General features: G+C 40.8%; 1 protein-coding gene across 1 annotated transcript in view; it reads left to right on the forward strand.

The window, feature by feature from the left end:
* UNC13C (unc-13 homolog C) overlaps positions 1–20,068 on the forward strand; it is an 829,386-nt gene that overhangs the window by 464,636 nt on the left and 344,682 nt on the right. The window contains exon 17 of the mRNA XM_040342717.1: positions 19,288–19,421. Coding sequence (XP_040198651.1) covers positions 19,288–19,421 — 134 coding nt within the window. The remainder of the gene's footprint in view (positions 1–19,287; positions 19,422–20,068) is intronic.

Below are 20,068 nucleotides of genomic sequence, written 5' to 3' on the forward strand. Positions count from 1 at the left end.
GTACGGGGGTAAAAAAATCGGGACAGGCATACTGTAGCTCGCGCTACAATGCCTGATTTTATGGTAAAAGAAAAAAAAAAATAATTTTGCGTTGATAGGGTGAACCCCCGCTTTAAGGTTGAATCTGACATTGAAGGTTTTTGGTGTATGTCGAATGTTCTAAGAAGATTTGATGGAGCAGCTAAACCGTACGATGCCACAATCGTACATTTCCGGACGAATGTTCCATTTACAAGCTATAGAAGAATTCTAATGTTGTATGACACTAGTAATATTTATATTTATAAATTATTATTACTAGCCAACCAACATTCAAATTCTTCTATAGCCTATGGGCCTAACATTTGACTGGAAATGTACAATTGCAGCGTCGTACAGTTTAGCTGCTTGTCGAATCTTCTTAGAACTTTCGACAGACACCATAAGCCTTCAATGACAGATTCAACCTTTTTTATGTTTTTCGCTGCTTCGTCGAATCTTCGTCATTCATGTCGAATGGTCCACCCCGACACTGTTTCTATAATGTTGAATCTTTTCTCTCTATGTCAAATCTTTCCCCTCTATGTAGAATAATCTTGGACTAATAGGCCTTGTACTCACGGCAGGACATGTCCGATGAAAACGGTCTGCAGACCGTTTCCATCGGACATGTCTGGCCGGGGACTGCCCGGGGACTTCTGTTCGATGGCTATACACACCATCGAACAGAAGTCCGCGCGTAAACAATACGCGGGGCGTGTCCGCGGTGTCGCCGCGACAATGACGCGGCGACGTGGGTGGCCCGCCTTTAAAATGCTTCCACGCATGCGTCGAAGTCATTCGACGCATGTGAGGGATGGCGGGCGGCCGGACATGTACGGTAGGTCTGTACAGACGACCGTACATGTCCGGGCGGACAGGTTTCCAGCGGACTGTTTTAAAGCAAGTCCAGGAAACAGTTGTCCGCTGGAAACCTGTCCGATCGGCCCGAAAATGGTCCGCTCGGGCCAACACACGGCCAAACATGTCTGCTGAAACTGGTCTGCGGACCAGTTTCAGCAGACATGTTTGGTCGTGAGTACGGGGCCATAGAGTTAAGGTTAGGCACATTCACAGATTGCTATTGTCAGCATCATGTTGAATCTCCTATCTATATCGAACTGTTGTAGCAACGAAAATGAAAATAATGCATTTTTTTATGTCGGATCTTTCGGATTTCGGATTCTGCGCATTCGTTTTCATTTGTTAAAACGATAACGAAAATACATGAAATTCGGACATAAAATGCATTCGGACGAAAACGAATGCACATGTCTAACATGAGCAGATTATTGTCACTCTGTAATAGGAAGTACCTGAAAGGGTACCTTTATGGCAGGATCACCGATTTTTTTAAATGCCTGTAAGTTAGCATGTTAAAGCTTATGTAGTTACATAGTTAGTCAGGTTGAAAAAAGACACAAGTCCATCCAGTTCAACCATAAAAAAAAAAAAAAATATCATACAATCCCATATACCCAAATCTATACCCATAGTTGACCCAGAGAAAGGCGAAAAACCACAGTAGACCATGATTCAATTTGCTACAGCAGGGGAAAAATTCCTCCTTGATCCCCCGAGAGGCAATCGGATTTTCCCCAGATCAACTTTACCTATATAAGATTGTATAGGTTTTATAAGATAGTATAGGTTGGGTTTACATATACTTTAAATTTTGTAATTTTTATCAACACATTTTTAGTCCTACACAGGTCCTCTAGAGCTGTGTGCCGACTAAAGGAAGTTGAACCTGCTCTATGAACTTAATAGAAAGGAAGGAGGTTGCACACTGATGGCGCCAGATCACAGATGGCCACCCCCTCTAATGATCCACCCAACATGGGTTTTATATCTGTGATCAAAACTGAATGTGATTTGATACTTTCAGTGTGCGACTTTCTGCTTTCCTACTACAGGAGAGTATAATTGCATTCACAATTTTATAACAAGAAGAATACTATTTGAATGTGTTATATTTTTAAACACAGAGGGCATATTAATCAAAATCATGGTCTATAGCAACTGTTGACAGTGGTCCACAAATAGCACCATACAACCAGTGAAGAAAGGGACTTTTCAAACTAAATTGACATTTTTTAAAAATTACCATTCATATAAAAATCCACCAGACATAAACATTAAAAATGTGGGATCAAACACTTGCATATCTATGAGAAGATTCAAAATCATCCTCCAATGATAATAGTCATGAATAGTTTATTCATGTTTTTTGAGATTCCACAAAGCTTTGGTTGATATAGTGGTCTATATACTCTTATGCCGCTTACACACGATCGGACATTCCGACAACAAAACCGTGGATTTTTTTCCACCGGATGTTGGCTCAAACTCGTCTTGCATACACACGGTCACACAAATGTTATCAGAAATTCCGAACGTCAAGAACGTGGTGACGTCATTCCAGGAATTGTGGAAATCCCTCACCTCTAAAACACTGCATGCTGACCAAAGAGAACCCAACCACACTTGATGTACTCAATAGAGAAAGTAATAAGTTGCACATTAAAACTGTCAGATCACAGATGACCACCATTCTGTAACATTTCACCAGGTAGAAGCTTGATCTCTGCTTTGCTACTAAATGAGAGAGTAATTGCATCCACAATTTAATTAAAACAAATACTCTTTTTTTTTTTAAGACAGGAAAAATTAATCAAATTCAGGGTCTATAGCAAATGCTGACAGTGGTTCATATACACTTTTGGTCAAAATAATTTCAGGGATTCAATTAAATCTTTCACACCTGTCTGGTCAGGCTTGTGTTTGCTATCATCATGACTCAGAAATTACTTTGCGAGTCGTTAGCGAATCTTAAACTGTCAATACATGCAGTATGAGCAGGTGACCTCGTCAGTAGAGGTGACAAATTAATCACTGATGGTCACATCATTTATGGGACATCACAACCTGCTTTCCACTAGGATAATGGTCCTTGAAAAGCATTAGCACTTACTGATTATGGTGAAATTTCACTTTACAAAGAATACCCAGTCATGTGCAAGAAAAACAATATTTTTGTTACACATGACTGAATGATTGAAGTCAGTGGAGCTTTACCTCATTCACCAAGCTCTGGGGTAAATTCTCTAAGCAGGCTATTTGCCTTTAGTAAATCAACCCCAATATATGTAGCTGTATGTACAGTAGGTTGCAAATATATTTTCATTTTATGTGGGAATCTAATTTAAATCTAATGGAAATATTGCAAGTTTTGCACCCACTTGTGTGTGCCTTGAAAGAACAGACGTTATTTTCTTATTCACCATGTTTTTACTACATTTTGGATAAAAGATAACAGATTTTTTACTATGTTTCCTATTCATTTTGGTTTTCTTTGGCCTTGTCTTCACAGCTTTATAAATCGCTGAGAAATTTCCAGTGAATCCAGGTTGATTGGAGTTGCTTGTATAGACTTTTCCTTAAAAAATAGGCTTGCAAGCAAACAGCATCTGGCAGTTATTGGCACCTGATTTTTTATTTTGTCTTATTTGTATAAATGACATGAAACTTTGTGCAGCTTATAGCAGTCTTTTGTCCCAACCAAGAGTTTGTATAGTGTCACCACATAAAGCACTGTACATATTGTCCTTGTATTGCCCTGCCAAACATAATAAGACGACAAGACACATTCGATCTTTCCATGGCCATGCTGAAAAATGGCTGCAGAATGATAACCTAGACATTCAATTCACTTTTAGTTGAGTAAGGCCCTTTACACGGAATGGATTCCATTCAGATCAGCAGGGGATCACCTCACAGATCCCCTGCTAATCGAAGCAGAGCGAGTGGATGAAATGTCCGTGTTCACTCAGTTTCTGCAGAGCGGACACGGAGAGAACCCAATCTGCTTTATGTGCGACCGGAAGTAAACAGATTCTGCTGTCCATTTACACCCAACTACCTTGCGATCCACTCCGCCAAAATGGAAGAAGACGGTCGGTCCCCTTACATTATTTTTTAGCAGACATGATCGGACCCACAGGCAAACACAAGTCTGTTTACACCCGCCTGTCCTTAGTTATGAATGGATTTTCTGATCTGGTCTGCCTGAAAAAGTAATAGGCAGAGTTGATCGGGGACACATCACCTAACATTGTCACTAACCCTACTAAAAGGATTTTTTCCTGCTTTCTGTCTCCATGAGCATTGTCAATCAAAAGGAAACACAGACAGCATTAAAAACCTGATTGGTGTTCTAACAATTTCCTACAGTTTTTGAAACAAAAAAATGCCCAAACTTAGGAATTAGCTGTGGTTTCAGAGAAGCATAAGTTACATCAATAATGTATACTGTACATACAATTAGCTTAAAAAATAATTGCAATAAAAGAACAGTTGTCCTAAAGGTAAACCCCTTACCCTGCTGAGTGCAGCCTGCCTGGTGGTATTATATTTACCTTTATCCAAGCTCCAGAGATATTCACTGTTAAGCCTCGTATACACAATCGGATTATCCAACGGGAATTGTGTGATGACAGGCTGCTGTCGGAAAATCCGACCATTTGTATGCTCCATCGGACAATTGTTGTCGGATTGCTACAATACATTCCCTTTAGGCTAGGTTCACACTGCTGGGCTGCAAATTTGTTCAGTTTTTTTGTCCTGTGTGAGGTGCGATTACCGCAAATTTCAGGAGTTGAAAATGGCTGCAATTGATGTTCTAGCCAATGGAATCATAATGTAAAAAAAAAAAAAAGGTGTCAACTTCATGTGTACTTCCTGTTTTTTGTGGAGAGCAGTGTGTTGAAATTCGCACATATGTGAACCATCAATGCGATTCCAGAACCATCAATGCAATTCAGCTCTATGGAGCTGAATTTGCATCGCACACGGATCAAACTCGCACAGGACCCTTTTTGTACGCAGCTTAGATTCGGACCGCACTGATGTGAACGGCACTAATGTAAAACAATGTTATTTAAATGACTTGCGAATTTGAGCGATCGCAACGGCTCAAATTAGCAAAATAATTCACATCAGTGTGAACCGGGCCTTAAAAGGATACAACCACAATGTAATCCAGGGGGAAAAATAAACACCTCAGCCACCCTTTAAAACATCATAAAGCATCTTTACCTACCTTGGTACATGGAACATGTCATCAAATAAAAGCACATTAACATCAGGGTTGACCCATAATTCTCCTATTAAACCAGAAGACAGCATCTTATTTGAACCAGAACATTGAAAATAATTAAAATAAAAGGCTGTATTATTTTATACGTTGAAGTATATAATCTCTTGGTGGCAAAGGTAAAGTCTCATTTTTATGGCCCCCACCCTGCTTAGGCAGGAGATGTTCTATACCAGTGGTTCTCAACCTTAGTCCTAAAGTACCCCCAACGGGCCATGTTTTCAGATTTCATTTACTTTGCACAACTGCTTTAAATCAATATCAATGGCATGGTATTGATAAGAGCTATTTTTTAAGGGAAGTTCCCAAAACATGGCCCATTGGTGGTACTTGAGGACTGAGGTTGAAAACTACTGTTCGATACGATACATCATTAACAACTTACGGATCACCCGCCGTCGTTATATGTCAGCTGTTTATTAGGGTAGCAGCTAGCTGTCATAACCCCTGGTATCCACTTCTTCAGCGGTCGGTCCTCTTTCAGATAAAACTGGTCTCTGCGGCGGATTCGCTGCAAGATCACTTTTATCGCCGCCGCGTTTCGCTGCCCTCCGCCACTTACTGGAGTCGGCGAAGGCAATCAAGTCTGCTCCTGTCTGTGGTAGGGAGCTGAGTGAGGGGAAGATGGCCCCCACCCATCTCCATATCATGGCAGGGCAGAAGCGACATCAAAACATTGCTTCCGCCGATAGCTCCTAAAGTATTTTTATTTTTTCAAACAACATTTTTTTTTTGTTTGCATTTTAGTGTAAATATGAGATCTGAGGTCTTTTTTGAGCTCAGATCTCATATTCAAGAGGTCCTGTCATGCTTTTTTTTTTAAAGAACAGTGTAAAAATAAAAAATAAAAGGTAAAAAAAATGTAAACGTGCCTCGTCCCGCCGAGCTCACGTGCAGAAGCTAACACATACGTGTGTAGCGGCCGCATATGAAAACGATGTTCAAACCACACATGTGAGGTATCACCGCAATTGGTAGAGTGAGAGCAATAATTCTAGCCCTAGACCTCTGTAACTCTAAACATGCAACCTGTAGAATTTTTTTAACGTGGCATAAGGAGATTTTTGAGGGTAAAAGTTTGTCGCCATTCCACAAGCGGGTGCAACTTTGAAGCATGACATGTTGGGTATCAATTTACCCAGCGTAACATCATCTTTCACAATATAAAAAACAATTGGGCTAACTTTACTGTTGTCTTATTTTTTTATTAAAAAAAGTGTATTTAAAAAAAAAAGTGTGCTTGTAAGACCGCAGCACAAATACGGTGTGAGAAAAAGTATTGCAACGGCCGCCATTTAATTCTCTAGAGTGTTATATATATATATATATATATATATATATATATATATATATATATATATATATATATATATATAATGCTTGTGGGTTCGAAGTAATTTTCTAGCAAAAAAAAAAAGATTTTAACTTGTAAACACGTCTGAGAAATAGGCCCAGTCTTAAAGTGTTTAAGGTATGGTGCCCCCTAAAAAAATAGATATGGAAAGAAAGGACAATTCCACCTTATGTATTTTTGGGTGCAGGCCACTGTAGTGAATTGGTGGATGGCGCCACCAAGCAAATATAGGAAAATTTGAGTCTTCACCAGAACACCTGGGTTTATTGATAATCCTATACTTTATTCTTATAAAACAACAGGCATCACAAGACAACATTCCCAAAATGTTCCTGTTACTTGAAGTGAATATAGGATAGGATTATTACTATATCAAGGTATTATAGGGAAGATTCTTATTTTATATCCTGAGAACCATTCACCCAAATATGCAACTAGTATCCAGTATAAACTAGTGTACTCCCTGTTATACTTTTGCAGAGTTACAATCCGGTCGATATTGTACTGGCCCAACTGGCAAAACTAGGACTTGTTGCAAATTCTGTTAGCAGGAATTGGATATTAAAATAAGCTGATATTTGTCCTAGAAAGGGTGGCAAATGACAACCCTCTACAAGCAGTTAAATATCACTTCAAATTACCTCTCTGTAGCCGAGGAGAATACAGACAGGACAACATTCTTCTTCCTGCCAGGTCACCTGCAAATACTGCACTGGTCTCTTGTATGACTTTGTTGGGGTTTTCTCCATATGCATTAGGGTCCTTTCACACGTGCGGACCGTTTTTTAGATCAGTTTTTTATCATCAGTTGATCCGTTTTTTCATCCGTTTTTCATCCGTTTTTCATCAGTTGTCATCCTTTTTTTATCCGTTTTCATCCGTTTTTCATCCGTTTTTTCATCCGTTTTTTTTTTTTTTGTTAGAACTTTATTTTTATTACATATTTTGATGAAAAACGGATGTTAGCGGATCGGATGTTAAACGGATCGTCCGCTAACATCTGTTTTTCGTCCGTTCTGTTTTTTTGACGGAAGAAAAATAGGGTGTTCTTCCCTTCAAAAAAACGGAGCTTAACGGAGACGGATGTTAACAGACGTTAGCGGATGCTCATCCGCTAACGTACGCTATCCCATTGGAAAGCATTGCAGTCCCTAAACGGCCGTATGAAAAAACGGACGAACGGTCCGCACGTGTGAAAGGACCCTTAGGATTAAAGCATTACAGGACATTGAATCAAAATTCTTTATAATGTATTATAGTTTCTCCATCCACCGACAACTTTAGCCACATGTACATTATATTCCATTGATCATCTCATCCAAAAATAATTGTTTTTAGAAATTATTTTAAAAAAAATACCATATTTTTCATTCCTAGTCTAAACAGAGATAAATCTAGTTGGAATGTGTCTTAATTGAGCATTGAAACAACAGATTTAATTTTGCTCATGGCAAATGTATCAGCTCTTTGCCATATGTCATTTGTTTCTATGCAGAGAATTTCACTGCCAATGAAAATATTAAATAATGGCTGTATCCATCGCCTGAGTTTATCACTATTTCAAGTAAGGCCTATCATGGGTGGCAATCTTTTCAATATTTCCAAAAAATCTAAATAAAAGGGTCATATTCATGTATTATTTTTACACCTGTATTCTCTGTATCTTTTGATTGCTTCCTCCAGCTGCTTTAGTGTTATTCTATGGATTAGCAATGTTTGATTGTGTAAGGGGAATTTCACACTGAGGCGTCGCGGGCATTGACAGTAAAGTGGCACTATATTTAGCGGAAATTTACCATAGTTTTTGTTGCAATTTTCGGCTGCCAGTGGGGCGACTTTAACCCCCGCTAGCAGCCGAAAAAGGGTTAAAAAGACCCGCAAAACGCTGCTGCAGCGTTGCTTTGCGGGCGGTTCGCAGGTGCTGCCCATTGATTTAATTGGGCAAGGACGCTTTAGGAGCGGTATATTCACCGCTCCTACAGCGCCTCCAAGATGTGTCCTGCCAGTGCAATGCTCCAGTGTGAAAGCCCTTGGGCTACAGGCATCATTGAGATATCATTCTTTGCACCCAGTGATGCTGTGCACCATAAGAATGATCATAGCAGCAGTTCCACCACTTGATCATACTTATAGGTGATGGGAGGGGACGCCCCCCCTCCCGCCGCCATCCGGTGCTTCTCTGGGCTCTCCCGTGCCATTGGGGACCCGTCGCCAGATGAGAACCATAGAGATTTCCAGTGACCGGGTGGTCACCAGTCATTTCTATGACCGTCGGAGGCCCGGGCGCCATGTTATGACGTCACGCCTGGGTACACGGAAGTAAACAAAGCCGCGATCGCAGCTGTCAGCATGAGCTCAGTGATTTTTTTCCCGATCCCATGCTTTTCAGCCTGGAGAAGAGATGTGGGGTCTTATTGACCCCGTATCTCTCTATAAAGAGGACCTGTCACGGACCATTTATATTAAAACAGATGTTTACATTCCTTGTAATAGGAATAAAAGTGATAAAAGAAAAGTGTAAAAAAATAATAATAATAAAAACATTTTTTTAAATACCCCTGTCCCCGGTAGCTTATGCTCAGAAGCGAACACACACGTAAGTCCCGCCCACATATGTAAACGCCATTCAAACCAAACATGTGTGGTATTGCCGCATGCATTACAGCGTGTGCAACAATTCTAGCACTAGACCTCCTCTGTAACTCAAAAAAAAAAAGCGTTGCCTATGGAGATTTTGAAGTACCGAACGTTGGCGCCATTCCATGAATGTGCGCAATTTTAAAGTGTGACATGTTAGGTATCTATTTACTTGGCTTAACATCATCTTTCACATTATACAAAACAATTGGGCTAACTTTACTGTTTTGTTATTTTTTAATAAAAAAAAAAAGGCGTTAGAAAAATGATTGCACAAATACCATGCAAGATAAAAAGTTGCAATGACTGCCACTTTAATCCATTGGAAATGGGAAAACACAAAACTGGAGAGAGGAAGGGAAAGAGGGAAAGGAAGGGGGGAGAAAAGGAAAAAAGGAGTGGAGAGAGTAAGAGGAAGGAAAGGGGAAAGAGAAACAGAGGAAAGAAAAGGGCGAGGGAGAAAAGGGGAGGGGGAGGGGAAAAAGAGGACAAGATACACAAGGAAAGCACATTTGCCACATCCGTAATGATAAGAATAATGAGAGAACACCCAATCCAATGAGTGGGCAAAGGTCGGACTTCGAGGCACGCAGAAGTATTAAAAATATATAGTTTATTACAAATATGAAAAAGTATATTACACAATAACAGTGGTATAAAGGAGTGTGAATAAATACAGTCACAATAAAACCAACTGAATCAGATGTATATGGATAATGAAAAAATCCTATTGAAGTCACCTACGCGTTTCACCGTGGGGCTTCTTCAGGACGAGACAAACAGGATTTTTGCTAGTATGGAGATATTGTTTCACAATCTGATGCACTGCGGTGGGTATAACATCCAGGAGAACTCCAGACGTACACGGAGTATATATAGATAAAGTGAGATTGTTTACGAATCTCTTTTAATGATATCAGAAATGGTCATCAATAGTCCAGGCCAAGTGTGTCTATGATGATGATTTCACAACGTCATATAAGAGCACAAGCTATCCAGGATCAAATGGATGACAAGTCCTGAATGACAGAGATTGTCAAATAGAGCGCTTTAAGATAACGTGGCGTCCGTGTGTGCCCCAGGGTCACAGCCTGTGGGTGTGTGCTTAACTCCCAGAGTTAAGCACACACCTAGCTTACTCCTATCAGCGTCTTGCTGCTCAATCATTAGGGACATCTGCCTCCTGCAGACATACACCCAGCCTCTGACTCCACTTAAGATAACGTGGCGTCCGTGTGTGCCCGAGGGTCACAGCCTGTGGGCACACACGGACGCCGCGTTATCTTAAAGCGCTCTATTTGACGATCTCTGTCATTCAGGACTTGTCTTCCATTTGATCCTGGATAGCTTGTGCTCTTATTTTTGAGCCACTCTCCGCCCCAGTTTGAAGTTCTCCTGTGGACTTTCCAGGGGATTTTTCACTATCCTGATTCACACCCCTCGTATGCATTTTTCTGTACCTGGATTTAAGTGTTTAATCTTTGACGTCATGAAATCATCATCATAGACACACTTGGCCTGGACTATTGATGACCATTTCTGATATCATTAAAAGAGATTCGTAAACAATCTCACTTTATCTATATATACTCCGTGTACGTCTGGAGTTCTCCTGGATGGTTATACCCACCGCAGTGCATCAGATTGTGAAACAATATCTGCATACTAGCAAAAATCCTGTTTGGCTCGTCCTGAAGAAGCCCCATGGTGAAACGCGTAGGCGACTTCAATAGGATTTTTTCATTATCCATATACATCTGATTCAGTTGGTTTTATTGTGACTGTATTTATCCACACTCCTTCATACCACAGTTATTGTGTAATATACTTTTTCATATTTGTAATAAACTATATATTTTTAATACTTCCGCGTGCCTCAAAGTCCGACCTTTGCCCACTCCTTGGATTGGGTGTTCTCTCATTATTCCTGCCACTTTACAATAGCAGCCCTCGCAGGGGGGTTCCACCATTCCTGTATCTTACCAAATCAACAGTTTCGTCTCCTGGCTGTCATACTTGCTATCCAGCTGTATCAGGCCTTTAGCCTAGGCCCCAGTTCTGTTCCTCAGAACAAACAGTTTCCCAGAGTTAAGCACACACCTAGCTTACTCCCATCAGCGTCTTGCTGCTCAATCATTAGGGACATCTGCCTCCTGCAGACATACACCCAGCCTCTGACTCCACTCAGAGGGATTTGGGAATCCACCTGATTCCCGGGAACAGACTTCCTGTCTGTGGGTGGGGCCCTGAGCCATAGTCAGAGTACAACTAAATAGCCCAACACACAGCTGTGCAATCAGCGTGACTTTCTCTCCCAAATCTGGCCTAAACCAGCCATCTTTCCCATAGCACGGAGTCCCACCCTCACAATATATATAATTTTTCGGGGTTCTGAGTAATATTCTAGCAAAAAAATATGATTTTTACATGAAGCAGAGAAGTGCCAGAATAGGCCTGGTATGGAAGTGGTTAAATACTGGTGGTGTCTGATGTGAAAACATGTTTTTTTCTTTTCCAAATTTTTGGTCTTATTTCCATTTATATTGTAAAAAAGTGAAATACCTTGAGGTGATCAAATACAACCAAAAGAAAGCTCTATGGGGCATATTCTTAAAGATCTGAGGCGGCAGAACGTATACATTACGTTACGCCGCCGCAAGTTTAAGTGGCAAGTGCCTGATTCCCAAACCACTTACCTGTAAACTTGCGGCGGCGTCGCGTAAAGTCCACCCGCGCAAGCCCTCCTAATTCAAATGATCCAGGCAGGGGGCGTGGATCATTTAAATTAGGCGCGCTCCCGCGCCGATCGTAATGCGCATGCTCCGTCGGGTAAATTACCCGACGTGCATTGCGCTAAATGACGTCTCACGGACGTCATTTGTTTTGACTGTAACGTAAATGGCGTCCAGCGCCATTCACGGACGACTTACGCAAACGACGTTAAATTTTCAAATTTCGACGCGGGATCGACGGCCATACTTAACATTGAGTACGCCACCTAGGGGGCATGTTTATCTTTACGCCGCTTATCGCTTACGGAAACGACGTTAAAACACTACGGCGGGCAAGCGTACGTTAGAGAATCGGCGTGACTAGTCATTTGCATATTCTACGCTGACCGCCACCTAGCGGTCAGCGTAAATATTGCAGCCTAAGATACAACGGCGCAGGCCGTCGTATCTTAGGCATGTTTAAGTGTATCTCAGTTTGAGAATACACTTAAACATAGGATCCGACTTACGTCGGCGTATCCGCTGATACGCTGGCGTAAATTATTTGAGAATATGGCCCTATTTGTGTAAAAAAAATGATATAAATTTAATTTGCATACAGTGTTGCATAAACGTGCAATAGGTAAATTAGCACAGTGATGAATAGCAAAAAATGCCCTGGTCATGAAGGGGGTAAAAACCTTTCAGAGGTCAGGTGGTTAAAGAATAATTGAAAGAAGAAATGCTTGTGTTTCCTTTAGCAATCAAATTACCACTGTCATTTTCCAGAGCACTATTTAAAATAAACACATGAATTTGATTACTATAAGTAACATGAGTCCTTTCTTTAGAAATGTCAAGTGAAGGTAATAAATTGTCTTTACTGGCGCTATGGGAATGAATGAATATAACATCATAATTGTTGTGTAGCATCACAGCTTAAAGTAAAACCGCCACAAACAGGGCCTTAGAGTAATACTGTCATAAAACTGGGAAATGTAAAGTGATTATATAATGAACATTTGTATAACCAGATGTTGCCTTTAGTGAACACTGCACATTAAAGTGATAAGTAGGTCCAGAGATAGAGGTTGTGTTTTTTATGCAACTTTTCCTGTCAAGTTTGGTCTTCCCGCCCTCCAACATCCAATGCCTTGTTATTGTTATTCGACGCGGGAACGACGGCCATACTTTAACATGGCTGGTGTAAAGTTAAGCCATGAAAAAGCAGGCTTAACTTTGCGACGGGAAAAAACGACTTGTGACGACGTAACGCACGTGAGTAGCTTCGTGGATCGCCGTAAAAGCTAATTTGCATACCCGACGCTGGAAAACAACGCGAACTCCACCCAGTGGAGGCCAAGGTATTGCAGCCTAAGATCCGAAGGCATACAAAGCCGTAAGCCTGTCGGATCTTAGCCAAATGTCGTCGTATCTTGTTTGTGAATCACAAATTAAGATACGACGCGGCAAATTTGAAAATACGCCGGAGTATCAGTAGATAATCCGGCGTATTTCTTCTATGGATCTGGCCCACTGTGTTTATGCCCTTTTGTCAGTTGCATTTTGTGAGTACCCACTTTTATACAAAAAAATATGTATTATTAAATGATCTTTGGTAATGCACTATGTGTGCGCACCTTCCATTTCTGTATTTCTTGCCACCCCTTCCCTGTGTGAAGGGGAAGAGAGGGGAGAAGAGATCAGCACTGTGCATGGCTGCAACTTTTCTCCCCTTACTTCCTCTTTACACTGCATTCAAGCAGCAGCAGGGGCCATTGGCTCCTACTGCTGTCCATCAGAGGAAGTGGGGGGCAGGCCTAAGTCGCACTGTTTAAGTCTATGGAGCTTGACTCCATAGACACACAGCTCGGGAGCGCGGGGACTACCTCTCCTCATAGCCAGTGGCTGGCAATGATAATCCCGCAGAAGAAAGAGGAGCCAAAATCACTGCCAGGGACCCTAGAAGAGGAGGATTGGGACCGCTTTGAGCAATACCACTGCACAGAGCTGGTAAGTATAACATATTTGTTATTTTAATAAAAAATATTTGAGTTTAGTAACACTTTAAGGACCAAGAGGAAAGCTCACGAGAGAAGGTAGGGCCATGCATGACTTTTAGAGGAAAAGTCAAAATTTGTAATTCCTTTCCATTTCCCTTAAAGTAACCCCCTCTTAAAGTGATATTACAGGTTTGTGTTTTATTATTTTTAAATAACATGTCATACTTACCTCCACTGCGTTTTGCACAGAGTGGCCCCGATCGTCCTATTCTGGGGTCCCACGGTGGCTCTCACAGCTGCTCTCTGCACCCAGGCGGTTACCTTGCGGGCGCGCTTCTGTGTCATACACTCAGTGTCCATAGACACAGAGTGCAGGACTCGGCCCCGCCCCCCGGCTGCAGCGTCATTGGATTTGATTTGGGTGAGCCAATGGCTGCGTTGCTATAAATCTATCCAATGAAGAGTCGAGAAGCCATGGAGAGAGCGACGCCGGATCGCGCCCATGGAAATTCGGGGCTCAGGTAAGTAAAACAGGGGGGCCAAAAACTGCAAGGTGTTTTTTCACCTTATTACATCGGATGCATTAAGGTGAAAAAACACGAAGGTTTACAACCCCTTTAAGAATGTTTATGTATGTTTTGTTATACATATGTTATGTTGTATGTTATGGATTGTCGTATGCTATTTTTATGTTCACTCAATAAAAATGTATGAAAGAAAAAATAATTTTTAATTTTCATAAACATCTTGAGAAATCCAATCTACTGATTTTTTTTTTTTTTTTGTAGGCATACTCATCTAGGTTAAATTTGAGGTCACTTTGAAATTCCTATCTTGGAAACCTGAGCTATGATTTTATCTACCCATATATCTTCCTTGTGGAGGAGAGTAAAAAGAGATTGGTAGAGTCAAGCTTTTACTCAGACTGCAACAGATTGCATGATTGTGTTTCAGTCCAATGTAGGTTGGACGGGAGCCAGTTTGTTTATCTATCAGTATGTCAGTAAAGCTATCTATCTGGCTATTATTTCTAATGTTAATTTAACAGTTTCCATAATAGAATAGGAAATTAGCAGCAACACTTGGCTGTTTGCACCTGTCTAAAACATCCTGCTATTTTGTTAATAAGACAGGAGTGAAAGAAGATTGATTATCATCAGAGAGATAGCAAGCAAAGTGCTCTAGCCTGACCTCCCAAAATCTCTGCAGTGAAGTGAATGGCAGGCACGATACAATAAAATCCATCTTGATAGAAATAGTGGAAACAACCTTGCAGTAAGGGTACTAAAAATAAATCTTGTCTGCTATTTAACATGCATAGTAATGAAAGCTCTATCAGTCTCACAATGCTGATCTCAAAGATCACCCTGGTGCTGGAATAATCTTGTCTCCCTGTCGGTTCTTGGTTTGCGGAAGCAGAGGAAAGCTGTCAGTCACATTGTTTCATAGGCTCAGTCTGTTTTTTTGCCTGGGCTGTTTTTGTTCACAAGCATCTCCTATCAATTTTGCTTAAAGGATACATTCATGAATTCCTATAATATTGGCGGAAATTGTTTTGCATCCACATTGTAAGGAGAGCATTTTATAAATAATGTATATAAAAATGTGCAATCATCCCAACAATAGAGCTTGTTAAATCAGTTTAAAGAGGAAGTAAACCCTCTAAAGCATATCTTAAAAAAAAAAAACCTGCAAGAGAAAGGCATAATGAGCTAGTATGCATAGCATACTAGCTCATCATGAATTACTTACCTGAGATCGGAGACCCTAAAGCGATTCTCGTTCTGCCCCTCTGCCATTGATACCCAAGCTACTTCCGGGTATCGCGGCTCCAGCGCTGTGATTGGCCGGAGCCGCCATGACATCACTCCCGCACATGCGCACGGGAGCCGTAAGTGACAGCATGATCGCCCACACAAACGGCATTCTTAGTGCGCCTGCGCCGTTGTCTACAGGGCGCTGGCACTGTAGATATCGGTGCAGTCTTTTCTGCAAATATCTCCTAAACCGGGTAGGTTTAGGAGATATTGTTTCACCTACAGGTAAGCCTAGATAGCTTACCTGTAGGTTAAAGTGGTCTTTATGGGTTTACAAAGGCATTTGGAAAGTGTTGTGGTATTACATAACAGCATGTATTTAAGTAATGCTTTGCAGTTTCTAGTAATTGTAAGTGCAATTGTTCTGGCCAGCAGGTTAAGTGAATAACATTGATTATCTTGTTACGATGGCATTTGAAAAATGGTAGGATATATTAGGCAGCAATTAAACATGTTGTTCCTGAAGTTGATGTGTTGAAAGTAGAAAAATTGGACATCCCAGTTTGTGGTGTGGGGTTGCACAGCTGTCACCATGCTGACCCATATCCACATCTAAAGCACCTACAATGGCCATGGGAGCATCAGAACTGGACAACGGAGCAATGGAAGAAGTTGGCCTGGTCTAATAAAACATGTTTTTTTTTTACATTGTGTGAATGGCTGGGTGCCTATGCGTCACTTACCTTGGGTAAAGATGGCACCAGGATGCAGTGTGAGAAGATGGCAAGCAGGCGAAGGCAGTGTGATTCTTTGGGAAATGTTCTGCTGGGAAACCTTGGGTCCTCCCATTTATGTGGATGTTATTTTGACATGTACCACCTACCTAAACATTGTTGCTGACCAAGTACACCCCTTAATAGAAACAGTATTCTCTGATGGCAGTGGCCTATTAAAGCAGGATAACGTGCCCTGCCACACCTAAATAATTGTTCAAGAATGTTTTGAGGAACACAACAAAGAGTTTGAGATGTTGCCTCCAAATTCTCTAGATCTAAATCCAATCAGGCATCTGTGGGATGTGCTTGAAAAACAAGTCCAATCCATGGAGGACCCAACTTACAGGACTTAACTGATCTGCTACTGACAGTTTGGTGCCAGATACTACAGAATACCTTTAGAGATCTAGTCTTGTCTATTCCTCGATGGGCTCATGCTTGAGAAAGAGGGTGTTGCCCTGGAAACATGTCCTCCCTCCTGTGATGTTTAAGATCTGTCTGAGAGGTGCGGTGTTTACGCTTGTAAACACTGCTCGTCCACATTGCTTCATAGTCGGTCTAGGCACCAAGACCGACTATGTAAGTAAGGTTTACTGTTTCCGCCACTAAATTCTTTATAGTTAACTGATCCTTTGCCCTTGTTGCTTTTATTTCTTCATTTTCTTTTTAAGCAGCCACAACTTTGGCACCATGCTTCACAGAAAAAACACTTGCTTTCCTTATGGAAGCAGTGGTCTCTCTACAGAGGTAAAACACTCTCCCTTTTGAGTCAGACCTAGAGTTTTCCCATTGGCAGGGAATGTGAGCTTTGCTGATTGCAGAGCTATGGGATAATTTACACTATGTACGGTGACAGACGTTTTACTGCATTATAAAATGTCTGTCACCGCAAGGACACATAGGAAACAGTTGTTTCCTATGTTCAGGGCCGGCGCTACCACTAGGCGGATTAGGCAGCTGCCTAGGGCGCACTGCCTCCTAGTGTGCAACTGTGGCTGCTATGTATACACAGCTCTCTGATGTGAAGATGACACAGCCTTGTGTGTGTAGAGCCAGGTGTCAGCATAACAGGACAGACAAGCGCGAGGAGGAGGGGAGAAGCGCGGAGACGGCGCGGCTCAGTCACTGGGGAAAGCAGATTTTTGGTGGAGCCGTTCTACAGTACATGTGTATGGGAGCAATCTGTGCTCCTCTCCTACCTAGGAACAATACACAGAGCAAGAGTGATCAAGTGTAGCGCTGAGTGTAGGAAGAGATGAGATAACCCAACTCTATAACGTAAAAAATGCTAAATATATAAAATATAAGAACCGATGAAATTGTGTATAAAGACTAAACCCATACAAAGAATATTGTGTGTGTGTATACAACATAAATTCAAAAAGCACTGCGGATCGTAATGATGAACAGCATAAAAAGGTTAGTGTAAATAACTGGGAGTGACATAAAGAACCACTGCAATGAAGAAGTGAATCAAATAATCACTATATAGAATATAAACAAAGTCCAAAGAAAATGTTGTGACAGCCGTCACCATGCGATCACCAGTAAGAGTCCAAAATTGGAATATCACAAATCGGTGTGAAGAGATGATAAAAAGCTTCAATTGGTCTCTATATGAGCAGGAGCGGTATGCTATTCAGAAACGTCACCAGAGAGTGCCTTCACCTTTGGGCTGGGGGGGAGAAATAAATACTCTTACCCTCCAATGTGGATCCAACTCACCCTACAGTGGTGGATCACTTGCACTTATATCCAAATCGGGGACTCGGGGGAACCGGATCTGCAGGTCATCTCCTCTCTCATCCACGGCACCTCCTCTAGGATTGGTGACTCCAAAGCAGGGACCCGATTTGGCGGGATCAGATATCCAAACCAAAAAAAACTTTTCCACATGTCAGACATATGTAAAAGAAAGGGAGATCCTCCACATAGCGTAAATCCAAAAAACTGATTTTTTTTAAATCTTAAAAAGCTCCACAATTCAAAAGATATAAAAAATTCAAATAAAAGCCAAACAAACAATCCAAGAGCGTGGTATGGACAGCTGGAGCTAGCGTGTCCATACCACGCTCTTGGATTGTTTGTTTGGATGTACAATACATGTAAAGTGCTGTGTAAATTGACAGTGTTATATAAGTACCTGTAATAAATAATACATCCTAAATATGGGTGCAACATAAAACATGTTCAGAAAGATAAAGCAAGCCTTTAAATGATGGTAATCCTTAAAATTCCAGGTTAGAATATGTACTTTTGCAATCTGTGTAAAATGGCTCCTTGTTTTCTGATTCTCCATTATATTTTGTGAGTTGGAAGGAGGGGGATAAGTAGTGAAGTGTTTCTACTTTATTTTGTGTTGACATCTAAAATGCGCATAACAAAATAGGCAATTGGATAGTTTAATATTGTTTTACAATGGAACATAAACTGCAATCCAACCTGTGGTTTCTGCCAACACTGTATTTCAAAATTAGTAAAAAGGCAAGATCGCTTTGACATTTCACATGAAATTATCAAATTATTGTCCATTTAATCAACAAGCAAGACATTTAATTGCTAGATTGTAAAAGTGGTAATCTATTTCTTCGGCATAGTAATTGAAAGCTGCATTCTCTGTTGATCATGGGAGAATGAATTCAAACTTTCCACCAAAGCAAAATGTTTTTGTATTCCCATAGAGGATCATTAATATATAGGATCAATACATTTGTGAGTACAGGCTGCAATTCAGCAGAAACCAAGTTGAGAGAATTTTCATGCTATCCAGGCATTTTAGTACAGGGAGTACAATACTCTGTTTTAACTCCATGCAATCACTTTCTAAAAGTATTATGTGATTTTATATTAATATGTTAATTTATCATATTTTGTAGGGTAAGAAGCAAGACATTCCAAGAGAAGAACAAGGTCCAACAATTAAAAACTTGGATTTCTGGGGAAACCTCATTACTCTTATGGTCACTATCATTGATGAGGATAAGACTTCATACACACCCGTTTTAAACCAGTGAGTACTAAAAACTGAATACATTCGTAAATCATAAACTGCTACAAATCTACAGGGTACCAATCTGTGTTTACACCCAAGAATTTTAACAACTGCTGTAAAAAGACTGATGCATATTTTTATGCTGTTACTTTAGGGCTATATTAGACATATCTACTTGCTTATAAAGCCTGGTACACATGATTATATTTTCCGCAAAGCATTGGACTTTTGTCCGAAGGGCGTTGGGCAGGAATTTGTCTTGCATACACAATTGTTGGCTAACAAACACAAAACTACGTGTTTTTTCAGCTCTTTAACGCCACTCTTTGGGCAACTTCTGCTAATGTTGTGTTATGGTTAGCATTGCTTCTGAGCATGCGTGTTTGCACTGTGGAGTTTTGTCTGATGGACTTGTGTGCACACAATTGGATAATCCGACAACACACTTTTGTTGGCGGAAAATTTTAAAGCATGCTATTCCACATTTGCTGGTGGAAAATCCGAAAACACTTGTCCGATGGAGCATACAAACGGTCAGATTTTCCAACAACAGCCTGTCATCACACAATTCCCATTGGAAAATCCGATTGTGTGTATGAGGCTTTAGAGTCACAAATGTCAAGACAGCCCTTTGAGAGCCAGCCTATTTTTAAGTAAACAGCAAT

Source organism: Rana temporaria, chromosome 3 (assembly GCF_905171775.1).
Source record: "Rana temporaria chromosome 3, aRanTem1.1, whole genome shotgun sequence".
In the NCBI taxonomy this organism is placed as follows: Eukaryota; Metazoa; Chordata; class Amphibia; order Anura; family Ranidae; genus Rana; species Rana temporaria.